This window comes from Mastigoproctus giganteus, chromosome 2 (assembly GCF_048544385.1).
Source record: "Mastigoproctus giganteus isolate SK-2022 chromosome 2, ASM4854438v1, whole genome shotgun sequence".
Lineage (NCBI taxonomy): Eukaryota > Metazoa > Arthropoda > Arachnida > Uropygi > Thelyphonidae > Mastigoproctus > Mastigoproctus giganteus.
This window is the reverse complement of record NC_143576.1, coordinates 144,296,197-144,318,118: the sequence shown is the minus strand read 5'-3', so window position 1 is coordinate 144,318,118 and position 21,922 is coordinate 144,296,197. Positions and strand designations below refer to the sequence as shown.

The 21,922-nt window shown below is 37.7% G+C and overlaps 1 protein-coding gene across 3 annotated transcripts in view; it reads left to right on the top strand.

The window, feature by feature from the left end:
- The window catches only part of nst (phosphoglucomutase 3-like protein nst), a 305,088-nt gene that overhangs the window by 257,735 nt on the left and 25,431 nt on the right, over positions 1 to 21,922 (top strand). For 2 of the 3 annotated variants that reach the window (XM_090368701.1, XM_090368700.1), the window contains exons 12-14: positions 7,593 to 7,648; positions 14,776 to 14,839; positions 16,250 to 16,372. In XM_090368701.1, the coding sequence (XP_090224827.1) occupies positions 7,593 to 7,648; positions 14,776 to 14,839; positions 16,250 to 16,372 (243 nt within the window). The remainder of the gene's footprint in view (positions 1 to 7,592; positions 7,649 to 14,775; positions 14,840 to 16,249; positions 16,373 to 21,922) is intronic. The other variant, XR_016546677.1, reaches the window with a different exon arrangement.

The window sequence follows — 21,922 nt, the reverse complement described above, 5'->3', positions numbered from 1 at the left end:
GCAGGATGACCACCCTCCTCCTTTCGCAGCCGGGCTTGGGACCATCCATGGCACTTCATTCTATTAGAATGAGCAGCAGCATGGAAAGCAAGGCAGTGGAGATTTCCAGGACTGTTGGGAGTCATAGTGAAACAAATAAATACATAGGCTGTGTTAGGGTACCTAAGAGGTGCACGTATACTTGCATGTACACCAATATGTGTAAGAGGTGCACGTATACTTGCATGTACACCAATGCTAGGAGTATAGTTAATAAATTTGATGAGCTTGAAGTGCTAGTCTAGACATCAAAGGCAGATATTGTTGGGATTTCAGAGACGTGGTGTCACACAGATATAAGTAGTGCAGAATTGGAATTTAGGGAGTACAATGTGTACAGAAAGGATAGACAGGACAGGAAGGGAGGAGGGATTATGCTGTTAGTTGAGAAACTCATAAAATCTAAGGAAGTGCATCCAATTAATGTTGGTGCACAATGGAATGTTGAGTCTGTTTGGTGTGACATAAGCACTGGGAAAGGAAAAATGAGAGTAGGTGTGTGTTATAGGCCTGATGAGTATAATGAGCAATTGTGTGGAGAAATAGAGTGGGCAAGTAAATCAGAATATCTTATAATGGGGGATTTTAACTTTCCAGATATTGACTGGAATTTTTGGATTGGTCACTCGCACACTAGCAAGATATTTTTAGATTTATTGGATGATTGTTTTCTACATCAGCATGTTCGAGAGGCAACCAGAGGGAGTAATACCTTTGATGTGATTATCAGCAATGATTATTCATGCATTAAGAATTTTCAGATAAAGGACCTACTGAGTGACAGTGATCACAATATACTGATATGGGAATTAAAGATCTAACTACCATCAAGGCTAAAGAGAAGGACTTTTGCTTTTGTAAAGGTAATTACAGGCTTTTCAGATGGTTTTTAAATTCTGTACAGTGGGATCAACTGGTGATGTTACCAACATTGAATTCTAAATGGGAAGCCTTCAGGGACTTAATTTTGGAGGCTACTAGGCTTTTCATTCCAACTAAGAAATACTGTTCGAGGTTCTGACCTAAATGGATGTCAGATGAATTAATGAGGCTTGTGGCAGAGAAGAAAAATGTATGGGATGCATATAAATTATCAGGTGACACAGAAGCCTATGGTAGATATAAGCTTGTCTGTAATTAAGTCACAAAGAAGTTTAGGCAGGTGAAGACAGATTATGAGAAATCTTTGGCAAAGGACGCAGAGAAAAACAGCAAAGAGTTCTTTACTTATGTAAACTCTAGAAGGAAAGGGATGAATCGAATTGTACCACTTAGATAGGTTGACTATTGATGATCATGCTCAAGTAGCTGATAAACTGAATGAGTATTTTTCATCTACATTCACACACGAGGAGTTAATGAAGGAGGGGAATGCTAGAAGTTTATCAAACTCTAACAGTGAGCTATGTCATTTTCTAATAACTGAGAGCAAAGTGGAGGAGAAATTGTTGAAGCTAAACATAAGGAAGACACCTGGGGTGGACAGGATCTATCCAGTTATATTACAGGAGGCAGCAAAGGAAGTAAGCAAACCCCTAGCCATAATTATGAGAGCTTCCTTGGACTCGAGGGATGTCTCCATCGACTGGAAGTGTGCAAATGGTATCACCATTTCACAAAGGGGTTTCAAAAAGGCGAAACAAGTAACTATAGACCTGTTAGTTTAACTTGTGTTCTGGGGGAAATAATGGAGTCACTGGTTAAAGAAGCATTGCAGGTTCATCTAGACAAGACTGCAGTAATAGTTAAGACACAGCATCCGTTTTTTCAAAGGGAAGTCTTGTCTGGCCAATTTGATTGGATACTATGATGTGGTCACAAAGGAGCTGAATGCCAAAAATAATTTTGATATCATATACTTGGATTTCAGCAAACCTTTTGATACTGTTGCACATGGAGGACTGCTGTACAAATTGGAGAGGTATGGCATTAAGAGTAAGTTGCTACAATGGATAAAGGGATGGTTGAGTGGGAGACGACAGATAGTGGTAATCAATAGACACTGCTCTTCGTGGACAAATGTTATTAGTGGAGTTCCCATGGGTCTGTGCTGGGCCTATTGTTGTTTTGTGTATTCATCAATGATATTGATGAAGGTATATGCAGATGATACAAAGGTTGGCAGGGATGTTAACGACAGTAAAGACAGTATGCTCCTCCAACTGGATCTAGATAATTTGGGCAAATGGGCTGAGAAGTGGCAACTGAAGTTTAACATTGACAAATGCAAAGTACTGCATATGGGTAGCAATAACTCAAGAGAAACGTACCAACTGTGTAGTACTACACTCAGGGAAGTGTTAAGTGAAAAATATCTGGGGGTAATTGTGCAGTCAAATAGCAAGTTTGCTTGGCAGTGCAGACTGGCTGCCAGGGAAGGTCATGGAGTTTTGTCAATGATATATAGGAATTTTGCTAGCAGGGACAGGGAGGTGATTATTCCATTGTACAAGGCAGTGGTCAGTCCACACCTAGAGTACTGTGTACAGGTCTGGAGGCCTCATTTTAGGAAGGATGTAGAGTTGCTAGAACGAGTACAAAGAAGGGCAACAAGTTGGTGAGGGGAACAAAGGGGTGCTCTTATCAAGAAAGGCTTAAGTTCTGCAAATTGCAGCACCTGGAGTGTAGGCACCTGCGAGGTGATCTGATTGAGGTGTATAAGGCCTTGAATGGGTTGAGCAAGCTGATTGCTGATGGGATTTTTTTCCTCTTGCTCAGATTAAGAACCTGAGGGGGGGCATAAATTCAATTGAGGAAAGACAGTTGTAGAATAGATGTGCAGAAGTTTTCCTTTAGCCAGTGGGTGGTTGATTGGTGGAAGACTTACATCTTTTTATGTGGAAGTTGATAGCCTAAATAAATTTAATCTGAGCTGGACAGGCATTTGGAACAAATGGAGGGGTGAAATGGGAGGGTGTTTTTTTTTTTTGGCTGATGCTGCATAAGTTTGCTTTCTTGCACTGTATGCCTCTACTAATGCTAAATATTAAAATATTTAAAATTATTAAATTAAAATTAATGTATAAAAAGTATATATTATTTGGGAAGTCTCAGGCATTATTTTAATACACATGCACATATTAAACTGATGCCTGACAGTTCCCAAGAGCCATTAGTGGTGTAGCTGGCAGGTTCCCAAGAACTATTTTGACTTGGCAGATTATGGCCTAAGCTGCCAGTGAGCCATAAAAATCAAATCAATCAATCCAACCAATCGGGAACCATTTGTGAGCACTTCAGAGTTTGCTACTCCACACTTAGAACATTGAATCAAGTGGCATTCCATTATTGTATACATGCATGTGCTTTTGTATTGTACAGTGATACCCCGAAGTTACGCGATAGGTGGGTCCAACGAAAATCGCGTAAGTCGAATTCGCGTAAGTCGGGGTACAACTTTGCATATAAATACATATAAATTTTGCTTAATTGGGACCAAGGACTAACAAAAACACTAGTTTAGAAGAAAAATATTAATAAAATTGAAGTTCTTTATACATATTAATACAAAATATGTATTAAAAAAACAAATGACTTACGTAAAAAAGTTATTTCGATGTCGATGGCTTCATAAAATCTAACAAATTCGTCTGACGACACAGCGCCTGTTTTTTTTCACGCAGAATTTCTTCGTAGCAAGCTAATAATTTTTTTATTCCTTGCTTTGTAGCTATAACGCGTTCTTCGTTGGAGTCTGTTTTCTAAAATTTTTAAGCCCTTTACAATTGAGCCCTTTTCAATTTTCAACCTGTCAAGTTTGCAATTGTCATGTGCTTTTCGCCGTTGCTTCATTTAGGCCTGTAGCACGTGCAATATCACATGGTCTTTCATTTCGCTCAAAGCGTTTCACAATTTCATATTTTTTCTCTATCGACAGAGGCCATAAGCCTTACCGGGGAAACCCCGGTAAGGCTTATGGTGGGCCAGTGTGATTTTGGCCATAAACCATAGTATGAGGCCACTATAAATTTTCCCGGGTAAGAATTTTTGATCCAGTCCACCTCTGTTTATCGATAATTGCTTTTCTTTTTCTCTCTGAATCTGCGGTGTCTTCACCAGGACGCTTCCTTTTCACACCTTTTAATTAAGTATTTTACTCATTTTTAGGGAATAAAGCACAATAACAAAACGAGAAGGCACGCTTGATACGCATAAACAAAGCTGCACGCATGTAGCAACTGAATAAACAACACCATAAAGGCAGAGATACACTATTAACACCTCACATTTCTAGGGGTTACTACCATAAAACAATAAAAACAATTTCCAGTTGCGTTTCTGCTAGTGAAATCTGTTATAAACTGGTAGTAAACTCGATCTAATTGCATTTGCGATTATACCGATAGCTGGAATTGTGTTGGTTTTTACGTTATTATGGTAAAATGTGTTTCCCCTTTACTGATATAAAAAACATAAAAGCAGCAAAGTTGAATTTTGTTCATCTTTCGCTCTCATTCTCCGCCGTCGCACCGTATATCAATAACATATGAAAAACGACCTTGAAGATAGTGGGCGGCAGCGTTGCCAAACAAAAAAATCAAGAACCGCGTAACTCCGAGTTCGCGTAAGTCGGGGTATTACTGTATTTAATTTTGATAAATAAGAGTGATCTTTTGTTTTGTACATTTAGCATTAGTAGAGGCATGTTATGCAAGAAAGCAAGCTTATACAACATCAGCCCAAAAAAAAAATCCCATTTCACACAACCATCCACTTGATTAGACCTGGGTTCGAGCCCGTGCCCACCAAATACGAAGGATGCGGAAAGGTCAGGGAATGATCACCGCATATCCCCGGAGCAATATGGCCTTAGTTGCTAATGCTCCTAAAAACCACATAACAAACAAACAACCATCCACTCTGAAATAGTGTCCAGTTCGTACTTGAATTTATGGAAGTTTGTACCAGCAATCAACAAAGTAAAGAAGTCTTTCTGTTATTCTTTGCATCCTTTGCCAAAGATTTCTTGTAATCATCCTTTGCTTGCCTAACCTCCTTTGTGACTTGATTACAGACTAGTTTATATCTGCCATAGTCTTCTGTGTTGCCTGATAATTTGTGTATCCCATACATTTTTGTTCTTTGCCATTAGTTCATCTGACAGTCATTTTGGCCTAAACCGTGAAAACTATTTCTTAGTAGGTATGAAAAGCCTAGTCGCTTCCAAGATTAAATCCTTGAATGCTTACCATTTAGAATTTACTGTTGGTAACATCATCAGTTGGTCCCACTTTATAGAATTTAAAACCTATCTGAGACCACTGTAGTCACCTTTATGAGAACAAAAATCCTTCCCTTTACTACTAATCGTAGTTATATTTTTAAGTAAATCCCACATCACTACACTGTGATCACTTCCACCTTGTTCCTTTATATGCAAATTCTTAATGCATGAATAATCATTGCTGATAATCAGATCCAGAGTATTACTTCCTTTGGTTGTCTCTCGAACATTCTGCTGTAGAAAACAATCATCCAATAAATCCACGACAGTCTTGCTAGTATGCAACTAATCAACCCACAAATTCCAGTCAATATCTAGGAATTTAAAATCCCCATTATAAGACATTCTGATTTACCGGCCCACTCTATTTCTCTGTACAATTGTTAGTTGTACTCATCAGTGTCATTAGGCCTATAACACACTCCCACTCTCCTTTTTGCTTTACCAGTGCTTATGTTACACCAAACTGACTGAACATTGCAATGTCCATCTATATTAACTGGAGGCACTTCCTAATATTTTATGTGTATCTTAACTAACAGCATAACTCCTCCTTCCTTCCTATCCTGTCTATAGTCATTGTACTCCCCATATTCCAAATCTGCGCTGCTTATATCTCTGTGTCACCATGTCTCTGATATACCAATAATATCGCCTTTGATGTCCTGACCAGCAATCGAAATTCATCAAATTTATTTACTATACACCTAGCATTGGTGTTCATGAAGTATACATGCACCTGTTCTTAATCTTAGTTACCCTAACACAGCTGATATATTTATTTGTTCCACAATGACTTCCACCAGTCCCTGAAATCCCCAGCATCATGCCTTTCAGGTTTCTGCTCAATCTAATAGAAGTAATGCAAGAATCACTTTCACCTCTGCTGCAGCTGCTGTTAATCTTTTAGTCAGTGAATCCCCCTTATGTTAGCAGTTTTCTGACCCACCTAATACTGCCTCTATAGCATCAGCAAATATTCTTGCCCCCTTTCTATTTAAGTGTATCCCATCCCTGCAGAAACAATTTCTCCTATTAACAAGTACAGACCACGCTAAGAAAGATTCTGTCCCATGAACCTTGCACAATCTCTCCATGGCTGAATTGATTAACAAGGCTCTCATCATATACTATCCCCTATTGTGTCTGGACAGAAAATTTAACCCTAACTCAAGACTTTTTTTTTTTTTCAACATTAGCCTGTACTTGTTTAGTAAATCTGCTGATCTCCTACTCTTAATGTCATTAGTACCACTGTGTACAACAGTATCATCCTTTGTGCCCTTAAAAGATGTTATCTGCTCTACAATGTTATCAACTTTCACCCCTGGCAGACATGCCTTGGTCCTATTCCACCTATCCTTTTTGCACAATATATTACCCGTCCCTCTCTGACAATACAGTCGCTTACAACAACTATCTTCTTTTGCACCAGTGCATGCTGTATTGCCTGATGCACAACAGTGAACTCTGGCTTTGAATTGGGCAGCTGTGAGAGCTTGATGGGTCACTCACTTTAATACCTTCGAGGGCATAAACCCGACCCTTAAACTGCTGAGTTGGTGCCTATTTTCTTGACATTCTCTGTACCTAGCACACACCAAGACATCCTCCTTGGCTATATTATATCCTGTTCCAGTAAGATCTGCAAACATTTCACAAGTTGCAAATTTTTTTAGGCTGTGATGCGTTGGAGAATCATCCCCTTTGCTTCTCTCCTGAGCCACATCACTCCTGCTACTTTGTGCCCGTTGCATTGCTGCACTAGTCATTTTTTTTTTTTAATACCATTTTAAAAATTACAGTTTTTCATTTCTAGTTTGTCCACTTCTGCACTCATGGTGAACCCACTGAAGTGGGAAGAGATATTCCTGAAACAGTGCTTTCAGGTTGGTGGCACTAAACTTTGAATAAGTAACAATAGTCTTCTCTATTTTAAAATTGCAAGGCCAAGCAACTTGTGAAGAATTTCACAATATGAGATGTTATAATAATGATGCCTTTTATCACTAACCCAATACATATAAAGTTAATCAAATAATATAAAAAAATTGGCTTGTTGATGAATTGGCTGTGACTTGCTGCTAATAGCTATACATAAAATTTACAAAATATATCTACAGCATATATAATAATAATTAGTGGAAATTTAGAATTAATACATTTCTTGATTAATGAAAATTTAAATTGTCAAATTTTCCTTACTATAAACATGGAAAATTTATAATGGCATTCCTTTATAAAATAAAATGAATTTGTCTAGAATTCAGTTTGTAATTGAAAATCATGGTCTAATTATGTAATATGTAACAAGAAAAGATTTTTTCAGGTTGTATTTAATGAAGATGTAATAGGCAAAGTTACCAGGATTCTGACTGATGTAAAGTAAGTGAACTAAATTAATTAATTTAACAGTAGATCTATTTATTACACTTAGCATTAGTTAACATATGCGCCGACCAGGCTAGCCGGGTGGGTAAAGTGCCTGCCTGGCAACCCAAAGGTCGCGGGTTCGAATCCCGCCTCGGGCTTGGATCAAAGTACTGCAAAAACCTTGGGAGGTGCATTATGGCCACAGAAGCCGATGCGCCAACAACTACCAAAAAAAAAAAAAAAAAAAGTTAAAAACATATGATGCAAGAAAGTAAACTTATACAGCATCAGCCAAAAAAAAATAAATAAATAACTTCCCATTTTACCTATTCATTCCAAAGGTTTGTCTAGTTCTTCCTTGAATTTATATAAGCTATCAACTTCTACCATGACAGATGGAAGTTTGTTCCAGCATTGAATCACTTGATGCCTAAATACAAATTCAATTTCCACACAACACACATGTGCGTGCGCGCGCGCGCGCGCACACACACACACACACACACACACACAGAGAGAGAGAGAGAGAGAGAGAGAGAGAGAGAGAGAGAGAGAGAGAGAGAGAGAGAGAGTCTTTATTGCAACAACCTTTGATTTTAATTGGATAAAAGATTAAATAGTGTTGTACTTTCCCTTCACGGCCAAAAGGCCAGGGGTTTACAAATAAACCCCTGTCTTTCCTCAGTTTGAATTTATGCTCCCTCAAATGCGTAATCTGAGCAAGAGGAAGGATCCCATCAGCATTGAGCTTGCTCAAACTATTTCAAACCTTTAAACACTTCAATCAAATCACTTTGCAGGTGCCTAGTCTCCAGATGCTGCAGCTTGCTGAATTAAAGCCCTTCTTGGTTGTTGTTGTTGTTATTTGGTTTTAAGGAGCATTAGCAACTAAGGCCATATTGCTCCGGGAATATGCGGTGGTCATTCCCTGATCTTTCCGCATCCTCCGTTTGTTGTTTGTTTGTTATTTGGTTTTTAGGAGCATTAGCAACTAAGGCCATATTGCTCTGCGATGGTCATTCCTTGACCTTTCCGCATCCTCCGTATTTGGTGGTGACGGGCTCGAACCCCGGTCTAATCAAGAAGCATGTGTTATGCACTGCTGCTCCTTCCCACCTGGCTACGGAGGCGCCCCTTTCTTGGTAAGAGCACTCCTTTGTTCCCTTTACCAATAAGGTTAGCCTTAGCATTAGCAAAGGCACATGATGCAAGAAAGCAAGCTTATACAGGGTGTTGGCACCTCCGTAGCCAGGTGGGAAGGAGCAGTAGTGCATAGCACACGCTTCTTGATTAGACCGGGGTTCAAGCCCACACCACCAAATACGGAAGATGAGGAAAGGTCAGGGAATGACCACCGCATATTCCCGGAGCAATATGGCCTTCGTTGTTAATGCTCCTAAAAACCAAACAAACAACAATACAGGGTGTTTCAAAAGTGATGGTCAATAATTTAAAGGTGAACTGTACAGACTACAATATGCAAAAAAAGCCTAGTAAACATGGGTACTTAAGTGAATTGTTTTCAAGATATTTCGCATTTATAGTTGGGATCCACCACTGACAAGGTGAACTGTACAGAGTTGGAATCCACCACTGACAAGGTGAACTGTACAGAGTTGGGATCTACCACTGACTTCCATAGCCGGGTGGTCAGGAGCGGGAGTGTAGTAGCACACGCTCTTTGAGTAGACTGGAGTTCAACTCCCTGACTGCTAAATATGATCAATCTGCCAACCTGCACTGGACCAGCATGGCAAATTATGGTCCATTTTCCCTCAGCATGAATTGTTGAGGAAGCTTCCATCCTGCAATGAGTTGATAATGGCTGCAGTTTACTTTTTTTTTACTGACTTGTTTGTTTAGGTTAGGTTATGTTCATTCTCTCCGTTTCCCCTCTCTCAATGCTCTGAGATGTAGCAGTCATGTTAATACTCTTCAAAGGGTAGTCAACATGAAAAGAGGTTACAGCAACAAAGAGTATGTGGACATGCACTTCATGTATGGTAAAGCCAACGGCAGTGCACTTGAGGCTGCACATTTGTACCAAGAAGCATTTCCCTGTTGAAGTCAGCCCAACAGGTGCACATTCATCAGGTACATCAACATTGAGCCTTGGAGAACATGGCACTTCGCATGTGGAGTACGAACAGGTAGGCCCAGAAGCATAACACCTGATGTTGAGGAAAGGGTGTTAGAAAGAACATCCTGTAACATGTAACATCTGTAAAATCCTGTGGTGTTGAAACCAAAAATTAAAAATGTATTATCTTATGTTTAATAAAACTATCATTAGCAAAGGATTCGCAGCATTTGCTTAACTAGTGCTCCCATAGTCAGTGGCAGATCTTAACAGAAAATGTGCATTATGTCAAAAATGGTTCATTTGCAGCACGATGTTCACTGGGACTTTTTTGCTTATTTTAGTTTGTACTTTTCACCTTTAAATTATTGATCATTTTTGAAACACCCTGTATAGCATCAGCCAAAAAAAAAAAAAAAAGAAAAGCTCACACCCTTCTCATTTCACCCATCCACTCACTCCAGATGTTTGTCTAGTTTTGCCTTGAATCTATTTAAGCTATCAACTTCTACAATGATAGATGTAAGTTTGTTCCAGCAATCAACCACCTGCTGGCTAAAGGCAAACTTCTGCACATCTATCCTACAACTATCTTTCCTCAATTTGAGTTTATGCAGGCGATTATTCTGAGCAAGAGGAAGAATCCCATCAGCATTGAGCATGCTCAAACCATTCAAAGCTTTATACACATCAATCAGATCACCTCGCAGGTACCTAGTCTCCAGACACTGTAATTTGCAAAACTTAAGCCTTTCTTCATAAGAGCAACCTTTTGTTCCATTCACTAATCTTGTTGCCTTTCTCTGTACTTGTTCCAACAGCTCTACATCCTTCTTAAAATTAGGTATAGACCTGTATACAGTACTCAAGGTGTGGCCTGATGATTGCCTTATACAACGGGATAATTGCCTCCTTATCCCTCCTAGAAAAATTCCTCTATATCATTGAGAAGACACCATGAGCTACTCTTGCAGACCATCTGCACTGCTCAGAAAACTTCATATCTGCCTGCAAATTACCCCCAGGTCCTTTTCACTCTCTGCCCCTGTCAGTGTAATATGACACAGTTGATACTTTACTCTGGGGTTACTGCTTCCCGTCGTACTACACTGTCATTGTAGTACAACACAGTTGATATGTTACTCTGTGGTTACTGCTTCCCCTATGCAGTACTTGCATTTGTCAATGTTAAACTTCAGTTGTCACCTCGCAACTCACCTGCTCAACTTTTCTAGATCCTGTTGCAGCAGTGTACTGTCATTAGTATCATTAACAACCCTGCTGACCTTCTTATCGTCTGCAAACTTGGACATTAAGCCTGATATACCATCATCAATATCATTAATAAATACAGAAAACAACATCAATATCATTAATAAATACAGAAGTCCATTGATTACCACTCTCTGTTTTCTCCCACTCAACCATCCCTTTATCCATAGCAGCAATTTGCCTCCAATGCCACACTGCTCCAATTTGTGCATCAGTCTTCCATGTGTAACAGTATTAAAAGCCGTTCTAAGATCCGATATCAAAATTATTCTTTGCATCCAGTTCCTTTGTGACCACATCATAGTATCCACTCCAATTGGTCAGACAAGGTTTCCCCTTAACAAAGGTATAAGTATAAAGACATTAACAAACCCATGCTGTGTCCAAGCTATAATTGAAGTCTTGTCTAGATGATTCTGCAGTGCTTCTTTAACCAGTGTCTCCATTAATTTCCCTGAACAGAAGTTAAACTAACAGGTCTGTAATTACCTGTCTCCCTCTGATCCTCTTGTGGATTGGGGTCACATTTGCACATCTCCAGTCCATGGGTACCTCCCATGACTCCAAGGAAGCTCTCATAATTATGGTTAAGGGTTTGCTTTACTGCCTCCTTTAATATAACTGGAGGAAATTGCCCTTCTCATTATTCATTCAAGCAGATCTACATCCTAAAATGAGGCCTCCAGACCACCTGGACCTGTGTAGTACTCAAGGTGTAGCCTGACCATTGCCTTATACAAAGGGATAATCACCTCCTTATCTCTGCTAGCAAAATTTCTGTATATCATTGACAAAACCCCATGACCTGCCCTGGCAGCCTGTCTGCACTTCCCAGAGAACTTCATATCTAACTGACTGCACAATTACCTCCATGTCTTTTCATTCTCTACTACCCTGAGTCTAGTACCGTACCATACTAACTGTATGGTACTACCCTGAGTGTAGTATCATACAGTTAGTATGTTAATCTGGGATTTCTGCTACCCTTATGCAGTACTTTGCATTTGTCAGTGTTAAATCTCAATTACCATTTCTCTGCCCATTGGCATTTGAGGTTTAACATTGACAAATTTTGGCATTTTTCTATTTCAAGTGACAGAAAGCATAACGTAATCGGACATTTTCAAACAAATAAGTATAAAGACAATGATGCCATATGTGCTGAATGTTTATTTGCTTCCCTCTGTCCTAGAACATAATCTTCCTCTGAGTTGTGATGATTGTGCAATTATTTAGAAATATATTTTCCAGTAGTGAAATAATGAGAATGGGTTGTTTTCATTTGCTTCAGATGGCAGTAATCACTCAGTAAGAGTGATTCCAAATTATATCCCACTGTGGTGACCTTTCACAAAAAAAAAAAAAATAAATATAAATAAATCATTAAATTGAAAGCAATTTGCACTCACCATCAGTACCCGGAAGTGACTCTACAGGATACAATGCTGGGCATCTTATTCTTCTGAACAACCTGAAAGCATGTGGGATTGCTTCCAAAAAGTTTCTGACATTTAATGTTGGTAAATGTGTTTGTCCTGTGCCTTGCTTTTCCAGTTATTATAAAAACTGATGTGGTAAGGGTATTAAAAGAGGAAATTGAGCATTTGGTGATAACACCAGGTGCTTAATTCTCCTCTGTTTAATTTATTGCTTTTTTTAATTTGATTTTTAATTTGGGTACTGAAAAGGGAGCTGCATGCCTTCCTGTGAAAGTGAATGAATGTTTCCTGTACATTTACTACTATCAAAAAAGAAGTTCTCAAAAGAAAAATAGATTTAAACAATTTAAAGTGATGCATGCCACTGAAGAAAAAAGATTTTAAGAAAAGCATGTGTCCAATATTTTTTGGCTATAAATATAGTTGAAATAGTGGCAACTTTTGTCAATCAACAGTAGAAACCTTCTATTTACTGAAGAGGATAGAAGCAATTAAGAAAGCTATACAAACGTTTTTCAGAGTTACCAAATTGAAAAGTAAAACAATCAGTAGTGAGTGATATTGGTTCATATTCAAATCCAGTTAATGATCTAAAAGTTTTGAAAGAAGACAGTTGATGAACTGAAGAAAAAAACTTTTGAATTGCAAACTTCTAATGAAAATACTGGCCTGTTTAGGAGATTCTAAGCATGTTATCCTTACTGTGCAGAAAGTCTGTTCACATTTCTCTCTTCTAGCATGAATAAACATTTTGCTTGTTTCTTTTAAACAATATGCCAATATTTGAAAATCCAATGTAGAAAACTCATTTTCTATCTGTTCATTGTGCTCTGAAAGGTGCTTTTGTTGTATCAGTATTGTTCAGAATTCTTCTAACATCCATCTGTTGGAAGGCCACAGGAGACATTGAGTGGAGTGCTCTGGATATAGTAGGAGGAGGTTTCTCAAGGTTATCAAGAAAAGAGTTAGGAGAAGGGTAGGATGACAGTAAGATTTCTTTATTTTTAGCTGTGGATGCAATAGAATCATCATGTAACTGAGGTGGGAATACTGATAGGCAGAAGTTGCAGCCAGTAGCTTTGGCAAGAGACCAGAATGCTGAACTACCATTTGGGCAAGAAGCAAGTTTTCTACTCTTAGTATGGTTAGAATCAAGTTTGGATTGATTAATAACTGTTTTACAATTGTCATGAGCTTTAGTGTAAACAGAAAATCAAGCTTGAGATTTGGATGCAAACATTGTGATATGCAACGTTCTTATCTTGAACAGCCTTAGTGCATTTATAGGAAAACTAAGGTTTAGATAAAGGATGATGTTTTAAGGTGGAATGTGGAATAACAAATTTCATTCCCAATATTTTTGACACAATCTGAGCAAACATTGAGATTGTTTTATTGTTGTTATTAGCTATATGGTGCACGGAAGCCTGAGGCTTATGCTGCACCAGCCAAAAAAAAAAAATTCTGAATTACCCCGAGAGAGAGAGAGTCAGAGACAGAAGCAGAAAGGAATCACCAAGAAAGAAAGAAAGAGAAGAATGATGATATCCAGCTCAGGACCCTGGGTGTGCCAAGCCCATACTCACCAGATGTGAACCCCTGGGGTTAACAGAAGATTTCAAACAGTAATCCCACTGAGGGAAAAGACTGTCTCACAGATCATCCAATTTTGCATTTTGTAATGCCAAACAGCACAAACAAGCATTTTGCTTGTTTTTCATTAAAAATTTTTTTTTTTTTTTTTTTCAGTTTTACTTATAATCATGTAATTTTATTATAGCATTCCCTTATGTTATTGCTCATTTTTCCTATATATGCTTCCTCTGGTATTAACTAGCATATTGATGCATGTAGAGTTTAAAAGTAGCAGTGCACACATCTCTCCCAAATTATGTGCACACATCTCTCCCAAATTATGTGCACACAGTTACTCTCTAGTGCTTGGACTGTCCATTTGGGCTCTTTAGTGATTACCAGATTCTTCAAAATCTAAATTATATGGAAGTCTCTGGTTTAGCAACAGTGTCCAGATATTTCTTCAAGTGAGTTTGAGTTGTCCCTGTACATATTGCTTGCACTCTACTAATTGTCAAATAGGCTTGCTATTTATATTTTTAATTCACTTCTATTCATGTCATTTTCCTGTTATTCTTGATGCTCTTTTTAATATTCTGTTTGCTCTAGTATTTGTACACAAACTAGAATTTCTATTTTTTAAAATAAAGTTTAATAAATAAAAAAAACTAAAATAATTTCATGAAAGCAATGATTTCAGTTTTAATTATTAAAAATATAACTTTTCATGTTATTTTTTATTATAATATTCAATGTCTGAATTTTTTTTTTAGTGTTTCTTCAGAAAAGAAGCAAGCATTACAGAAACTTCGAAGTATTATAAATGTTATCAATCAGGTATTATTTTCATTAACTTTGAATTTTTAAGATGCAGTTTTATTTTTCAGTTGGTATTAAAATTTGTGGGATTTAGACTGTTGGGTAGTTGGAAATTATGTACTACCATATAAGTGGAAATGATGATGATTACAGTATCATGAATCCATGAGGTTGTGCTCATCGCCATGTAAAGATTTCATCCATACTTATCAAGACAGTCTTAATTTTCTCCACTGTATTGTCACTGTAGATGAGTGCTGGGTGTGGCACAGAAACGAAGCATTAAAGCTTCCAGTGGACTTCAAAATCATCACCAAGCCCAAAAAGTTTTGTTTACAGAAGTCCAGGATTAAGATGATGCTGATTGTTTTTAGACAAGCAGGGTGCAATGCACAAGTAATTTTTACCTGAAGCGGAGAGACTCAAAGCTGCATTCTGTGTACAAGTGCTTCAAAAACTATTGAAGTGCATTTCCTGGCAAGGCTGCAATTTTGAGAGAAAGGCAACTGGTTCTTGTTGCGTGAAAATGCCCTTGCCCATTCTGCACTTGTTGTGAAGACAGTTTGGCGTTATACAGATTGACCAAAGTTTTAATCTACTACTAGTGGACTTCTTCCTCTTTCCCAAGTGAAAACTGCCCTCAAAGGAAAGAGGTTTCAGGATGTTGAGGATATAAAGAAAAACATAACTGCTGAACTGAACATATAGCATCTTTGGGTGCCTTCACTGACTGTTTTTCAGAAACTTTTAGAATGCTGTCATAAGTGCATTCAATCAGGTGATGATTACTTTGAATAAAAATAAAACTATTGTTCAGCTTCTTCACATTTTGAGAACTTTGTTGCCACACCTCATATATACATTTTTCAGGGTTGTCTCAAGTGTGCTTCAAATAATGCAACCATTTATGTATGAATTATCTTGAAACCTTCCAATAAGCCATCTGGTGGCTCTTATCTATTTTACCAAGTAATTGGTTTATAAGAGATAGTAGAACAAAAATGGCTTTTAAAAAGGAAAAGATGTTGTTTCTGTCAGCCATTTTTGTCTTACAAAAGCCAAAATTCTCCGGAATTCAGATCTGGAAGTTGATAAAATTGACTAATATAACAAAAATCAGCAAATAAGTAACAGTTGAGTGTTTTACAAATTTTTTTATTTTTATGTTTTTTTGGAATTAAATTTTTTTTTTTTTTTTTTTCAATTCTGACATTTTTGACAGCAATTTCACTCTAATGTTGGGTAGCCAAGTCAAAATAATAACAAATGAACTTGTATGCAAAGGATTTTTCAAATATTTTTAACAAATTCAGCTGTGGTATGTAAAATTTGCATGGTGAATTTTTAACTGAATCTCTCTCTCTGTCTCTTTGTCAAAACTAGTACTTAGCCAATTATAATTTTTTTTTTTTTGATCATTTGTATTAGACAGTTGGAGATGCTATTTCAGATTTGTTACTTGTTGAAACTATTCTTCATGCTAAAAATTGGACTATTCAAGATTGGGATGCATTATATAAAGATCTTCCAAATCGTCAGCTCAAAGTTAAGGTAATTAATTCAATTTTTTAAATATTTTCATGACTTAAATGCATTCTGTGTAGGTGTCAATTACATTAGCATATTATTGCTCATTGTATAATTTGACTATTCTTCTCATAAACCATTTATTATTATTATTATCATCTTTCACTGGTAATATGATATCTATTATATTGATTCTAATTTTATAGTCGGAATTTCTAAGCAAGGGCACTATCAAAAAATAATTTATCACAAGTGCTTCCTTTACTGGACTTTATTAGACTTACGCATATATCACTTTGACACAAGCCTAGATTGGCTTATGCCATAGTAATTTTGTGTATTTATTGCAGTCCTTATTGTATATATTGGTGGTGTGCTGTAATGCAGTGCCACTATCCAAGTGGCCAAGTCAGTTGTTTTTGCCATCTCCTTTGTGGATGAGCACCTGAAAATACTCTACAGGTCTGAAACTGCAAGATGTGAGATAGCAACAACTAATTGATATCATATCACTGCTAACATTGCAAAACATGAGCCGGGGTTCGAACCCGTGACCAAATACGGAGGATGCTGAAAGGTCAGGGAATGACCACCGCATATCCCCGGAGCAATATGGCCTTAGTTGCTAATGCTCCTAAAAAAAACCAAATAACAAATAACAATAGCAAAACATGAGAAATCAAAATTGTCATATTTTGATGGCTTGCATTACACAAGGGTTTCTAACCATAAAGAGTAAGTTATTTTTGGTCAGGAAAGCCTGGTTTTCAGTCAGCGAAACTTGGCTTTTCCACTTTATTAATAGGAAGGATTCTTCTGACCATTTTGGTCAACAACACATGGCTGGCATGTATGCCTGGCTGGTAGTTCTTCCATGGTTGGTTCATTCTTGATGCACACAAAACATTGATGTATTAGGCACATCAGATGAAACGGGTCATGTTCAACATACTCCTCCCAACTAATCTACCCTCAGTAGTCATTGCAGCCCCATTCCTTTGGAACACTGATGTTCTGAATCGTGTAGTGCTAGGCTCTTTTTCCTTATATAAAGATAGTGTGCTACATAGTAGTGGCAGATGCTATGGATGAAGTCATCGTTGAGGTGGTCTAATGGGAAGGAACAGGCTCTCTCTCTCTCTCTCTCTCTCTCTCTCTCTCTCTCTCTCTCTCTCTCTCTCTCTCTCTCTCTCTCTCTCTCTGTGTGACCAAAATTTTAGGAATTTGGGAAATAACTCTTATAAGTTATTCAGATCTCCTTCAAATTAGTCTCCTTGACCCACCTACCAAAAATATTGAAACATTCCTGATAAGTTTCCTTTGGAATTGCTAGTAGTTCCTGTGTCATGTTCCAAATTATTTCCTCAGTTGTTGCAAATCCATATTTCGCAAACTTAAGTGTACAAAGTTTGTTTAAACTTTACATAACTTAATTATAACTGGCAAGTCAGAAAAACTTCCTTACAGGCAATAAATAATCTTGCCATTTACTTATAATTGTGCAAATTGGATATACAAAAAAATTGTATGAACATAATTTTTTTTATTCATACCTTGTACCTTCATAGTTTCATGTATTCATACCTTCATACAATGAACAACAATGATTGATAAAATTACAAGGAAAATTATAATTAAATTAATGACAAATTTAAGCTTATTTAGATGACATCAAATTTTCAAACTTGGGTTTCAAACTGCACAATTAAATCATTATCTGAAGAAAAACAATTTCTTAATTTTGTTTTTAATTCTAGGTGAAGCAAAATTTCGACTGAAATTTTGTTTAACCTAACATACAATCTACACTTTTCTTGTATACCCTAGGAAGTATGGCCACCGCTAGTTGAGAAATACCTAAACTTCATTAATTACGTCCTTTTTCTACTTAACAAATTTTATCTATAGTCAGGGATCTCAGTTTAGAGATCGGTATTATGACTTAGCTACTTCAAGTACACTGCTTGGCAAAATTAACAGAACACATATAAAACTTGGTGTAACTCATGCAGCTTGCAATGAAGTGAGACAAAATTTGGTATCATGGTATACCATAGAAAAACAATGAAATGAGGAGACAGCTAGAAACTTCAGACAGGTAGGTATAAGCCGACTGGGCTAGCCAGGTAGGTAAAGTGCCTGCCTGGCAACCCAAAGGTCGCGGGTTCGATTCCTGCCTCGGGCTTGGATCACAGTAAAATGCAAAAACTTTGGGAGGTGCAATATGGCCATAGAAGCTGATGCACCAACAACTAAAAAAGAAAGAAAAGGTAGGTATAAGGGACATTTATAGGGGTTGTATAAGAATTACCAAAAAGATCACATTACAGAAGTTGATACAAGACACTTTAAAATATGGCCACATGACATCAGTACGGTATATGATCCCCTCCAGCGGCTAAACAGTCCTGACAGTGGTGAACCATGCTCAATATAAGGGTATCTATAAGATTCTGTGGCAACAAATCCTATTCTTCCACCAGCGTAGACCTTAGCTCACCAAGTGACCGAGAAATTGGCTGTTGGTGTGCAAAGGGCATTCCACATATGTTCAATTGAATTTAAGTCTTGTGATCATTTTGGCCATGGAAATCGTTGGACATCTTCAGTTTCAAGATTCCACCACTCAAGCTCTGTGTGCAGTCTCGTTGTGTATGAAAAGAAAATCTGGGCCAAACACACCCCTAAAAAGTCACACAAAGGGTTTGAGGATCTGTTCTTGGTATCTCTGTGCAGTTACAGTACTCCTATCAAAAACAGTGCATTATATCCTCAGCTGCCAATGCACCATAAAAAACAAAACCAAACCAACCAACCTATCAAAAACATGAAGAAAGGTAAGGATTGTTGATCATTATTTCTCCCCACACAAGAACACCACCTCCACTGTAATTGTCCCTGTCTCTGATGTTGGAGGGATGGTACTGTATTCCTTGTTGTCTCCAGATGAAGTAATGTCTAGAATCTGTTTGCAGGCTAAAACAGGACTCAGAGAGCAGAACTATACCCCATTTGTCAGGGCTTCAAGTCACACATTCATGGTACCAGTTTCAACAAGCTCTGCAGCAGTTTGGGGTTAATGGGATACAAACCACTGGCTTCCTTGAGTAGAGTCCACTTGAATTGAGCATTCCTAACACTGGTTGGAAATATTTTCACCTGTGGCAGCAGCAACCTCAAGAGTTGATGACAGGACATCATGAGATTCTGTCTTTCTGTTAGAGCCAGATAGTGGTCTGTTCTGGTTGACATAACCCTTGGGTGACCTTGGCCAACTCTTCTTGTAATGGTTACTGTCTCCTGAAACTGTTTTCATAGTGCCAAGATGACACTGCATAACACATTAAGCCAACATGCCACCTCTGCCAAGTTGTCCGGCAGCCCACCATCTCAAAGAATCATCTGAACAATGATGCTTTGCCATCCTGAGTACTGGAGATGTTGACTATACCTGAGCAAGCCAGAGAAAACAGGTACAAAGTGATGTGGTTTAAACCCATGTTTTTATAGGCATGAATAATTTGCATAATGTGCAGCTCTGTAAGGTGGTAGATTGATTTTTATTGGATACTTGGAATTTGCATGCCAGGATGCATATTATATCAAATATTCACTTTTGGCAACACTGTTCACAATCAAATATTCATGAAAAACATTGTTCTGTTAATTTTGTCAAGCAGTGTATAAGCCACTTTTAAGTAGTAGGTTTCTTACTGCCTACTGTGATTATTTTTTGCAGATATCTGCTTCTGTTTTTCTCTTTCTTTTACTGTAACTTGGTTTTCTGTATTCCTTCCTGCATTATTAAGCCTTACATATTTACTACATTCCATCATTACAAATCACTGCAATATAAATAATTAAAAATAATTGACATATCTAATTTCTTTAATTATCTTATCTTTAAACTTTTTTCACTTTCCTTATATTCCTTCCTTCCTTTCCCTATGTCCGGTAACTTATACATTAAATATTGTACACCAACTGCCATCTTCTCTTATTTGTTTTTAATTACATATCTTCTTCCATAGCTTAATCTGATCTATTTGGGGTCAGTTTTTTTGAGTCCTTCTATGCCATTCCTTTCTACCTTAGGTCAAGACTCCTTGCCTCCTTTCACAACCTCCATCTATATCCTCTTAGGTTGTTTCTACCCTTGCTTAACCTCAATCCACAAATCCAGGATCCTATTTATAGGTTCATCCTGACTCCTTTCTCTTTACGTGTCTGGACCATCTCAGTCTCCCCTGTTTTATTTTATCCCCAGTTGGGAGAACCCTAAGGTTTCCTCTAATGTATTCATTTTTCACTTTATCCTTTCTGGTAATTCCACTCATTCATCTTAACACAGCCGACCGGGCTAGCCGAGTGGGTAAAGTACCTGCCCGGCAACCCAAAGGTCGCAGGTTCGATTCCCGCCTCGGGCTTGGATCAAAGTACTGCAAAAACCTTGGGAGGTGCAATATGGCCACAGAAGCCGATGCGCCAACAACTACCAAATCAAAAAAAAAAAAAAAAAAAAAAAAAAATCATCTTAACATTCACATTTCTGCCACATGCAACTTTCTTCTTGTCTCCTTTTTAATTCCCAGCACTCTGACCCATATAACAAACCTCTCCATTGATTTATAAAACTTGTTCCTCAGCCTAATTGGAACTCTTTGGTCACACAATACCCCATTTTCCTATATCTACTTCAAACAGCTACCACAAATTCTATTGGTGATGTTCTCATCAATATCTCCATCCTTGTTGCATTGCTGAATCACCCAGATATTTAAATAAATTTCCCTGCTATGCCATCTATCTCCTGTGCTTACTACATCTTCCTATCTATTTTCATCTCCAAAATTGCATTTCAGGTGTTCTGTTTTTGCTCTACTAATCCTCAGTCCATTCTTTCATTCATCCCTACATTTGATTGATCAATCAGTACTGAATCGTCATCAGCAAACATATGCCATGGTATATCCACTGAAAGTTACCTATCAATTCATCTAAAATCACCGCAAAGAGAAAATTAGCAAAACCTTGACATAAACCTACCCTCCCTAAAAATTTATCGGTCCCTCCACAAACACTCCTTACTATAGTAACTACTCCCTTATACAAATCTTGAATAATTTTGATATAACCCCAAGGTACTAACTTTTTCCATACTACTCCCCATAACATCTCTTTGAACCTATAATAGCCCTTTCCAAGTCAGTAAAAACTAAATACAAATCCTTTCTTTTCTCTCTGTACTTTTCCATCAGTTATTTCATACAAAATATTGGTTCCATGGTTGGCATAAATCCAAGCTGGTTCCTTGAGATTTTTACCTCCTCCCTTAACCTTTGCTCAGTGACCCTTCCTGTATTTTCACAGTATGGCATGTCAGTGTTTTTCCCCAGTAATTTGCACAGTTTTGGTTATCCACCCCCCCCTACTCTTTGATATATTGGAATAAGAACGCTTTGCCTCCATGCATTTATTTCCAATCATTCTATTCCTATATGCCACTGTAGATTCCAAACCTAATGAATATAGATGATAGTCATCACCACGATTATCATATATATAGTCTGCTCT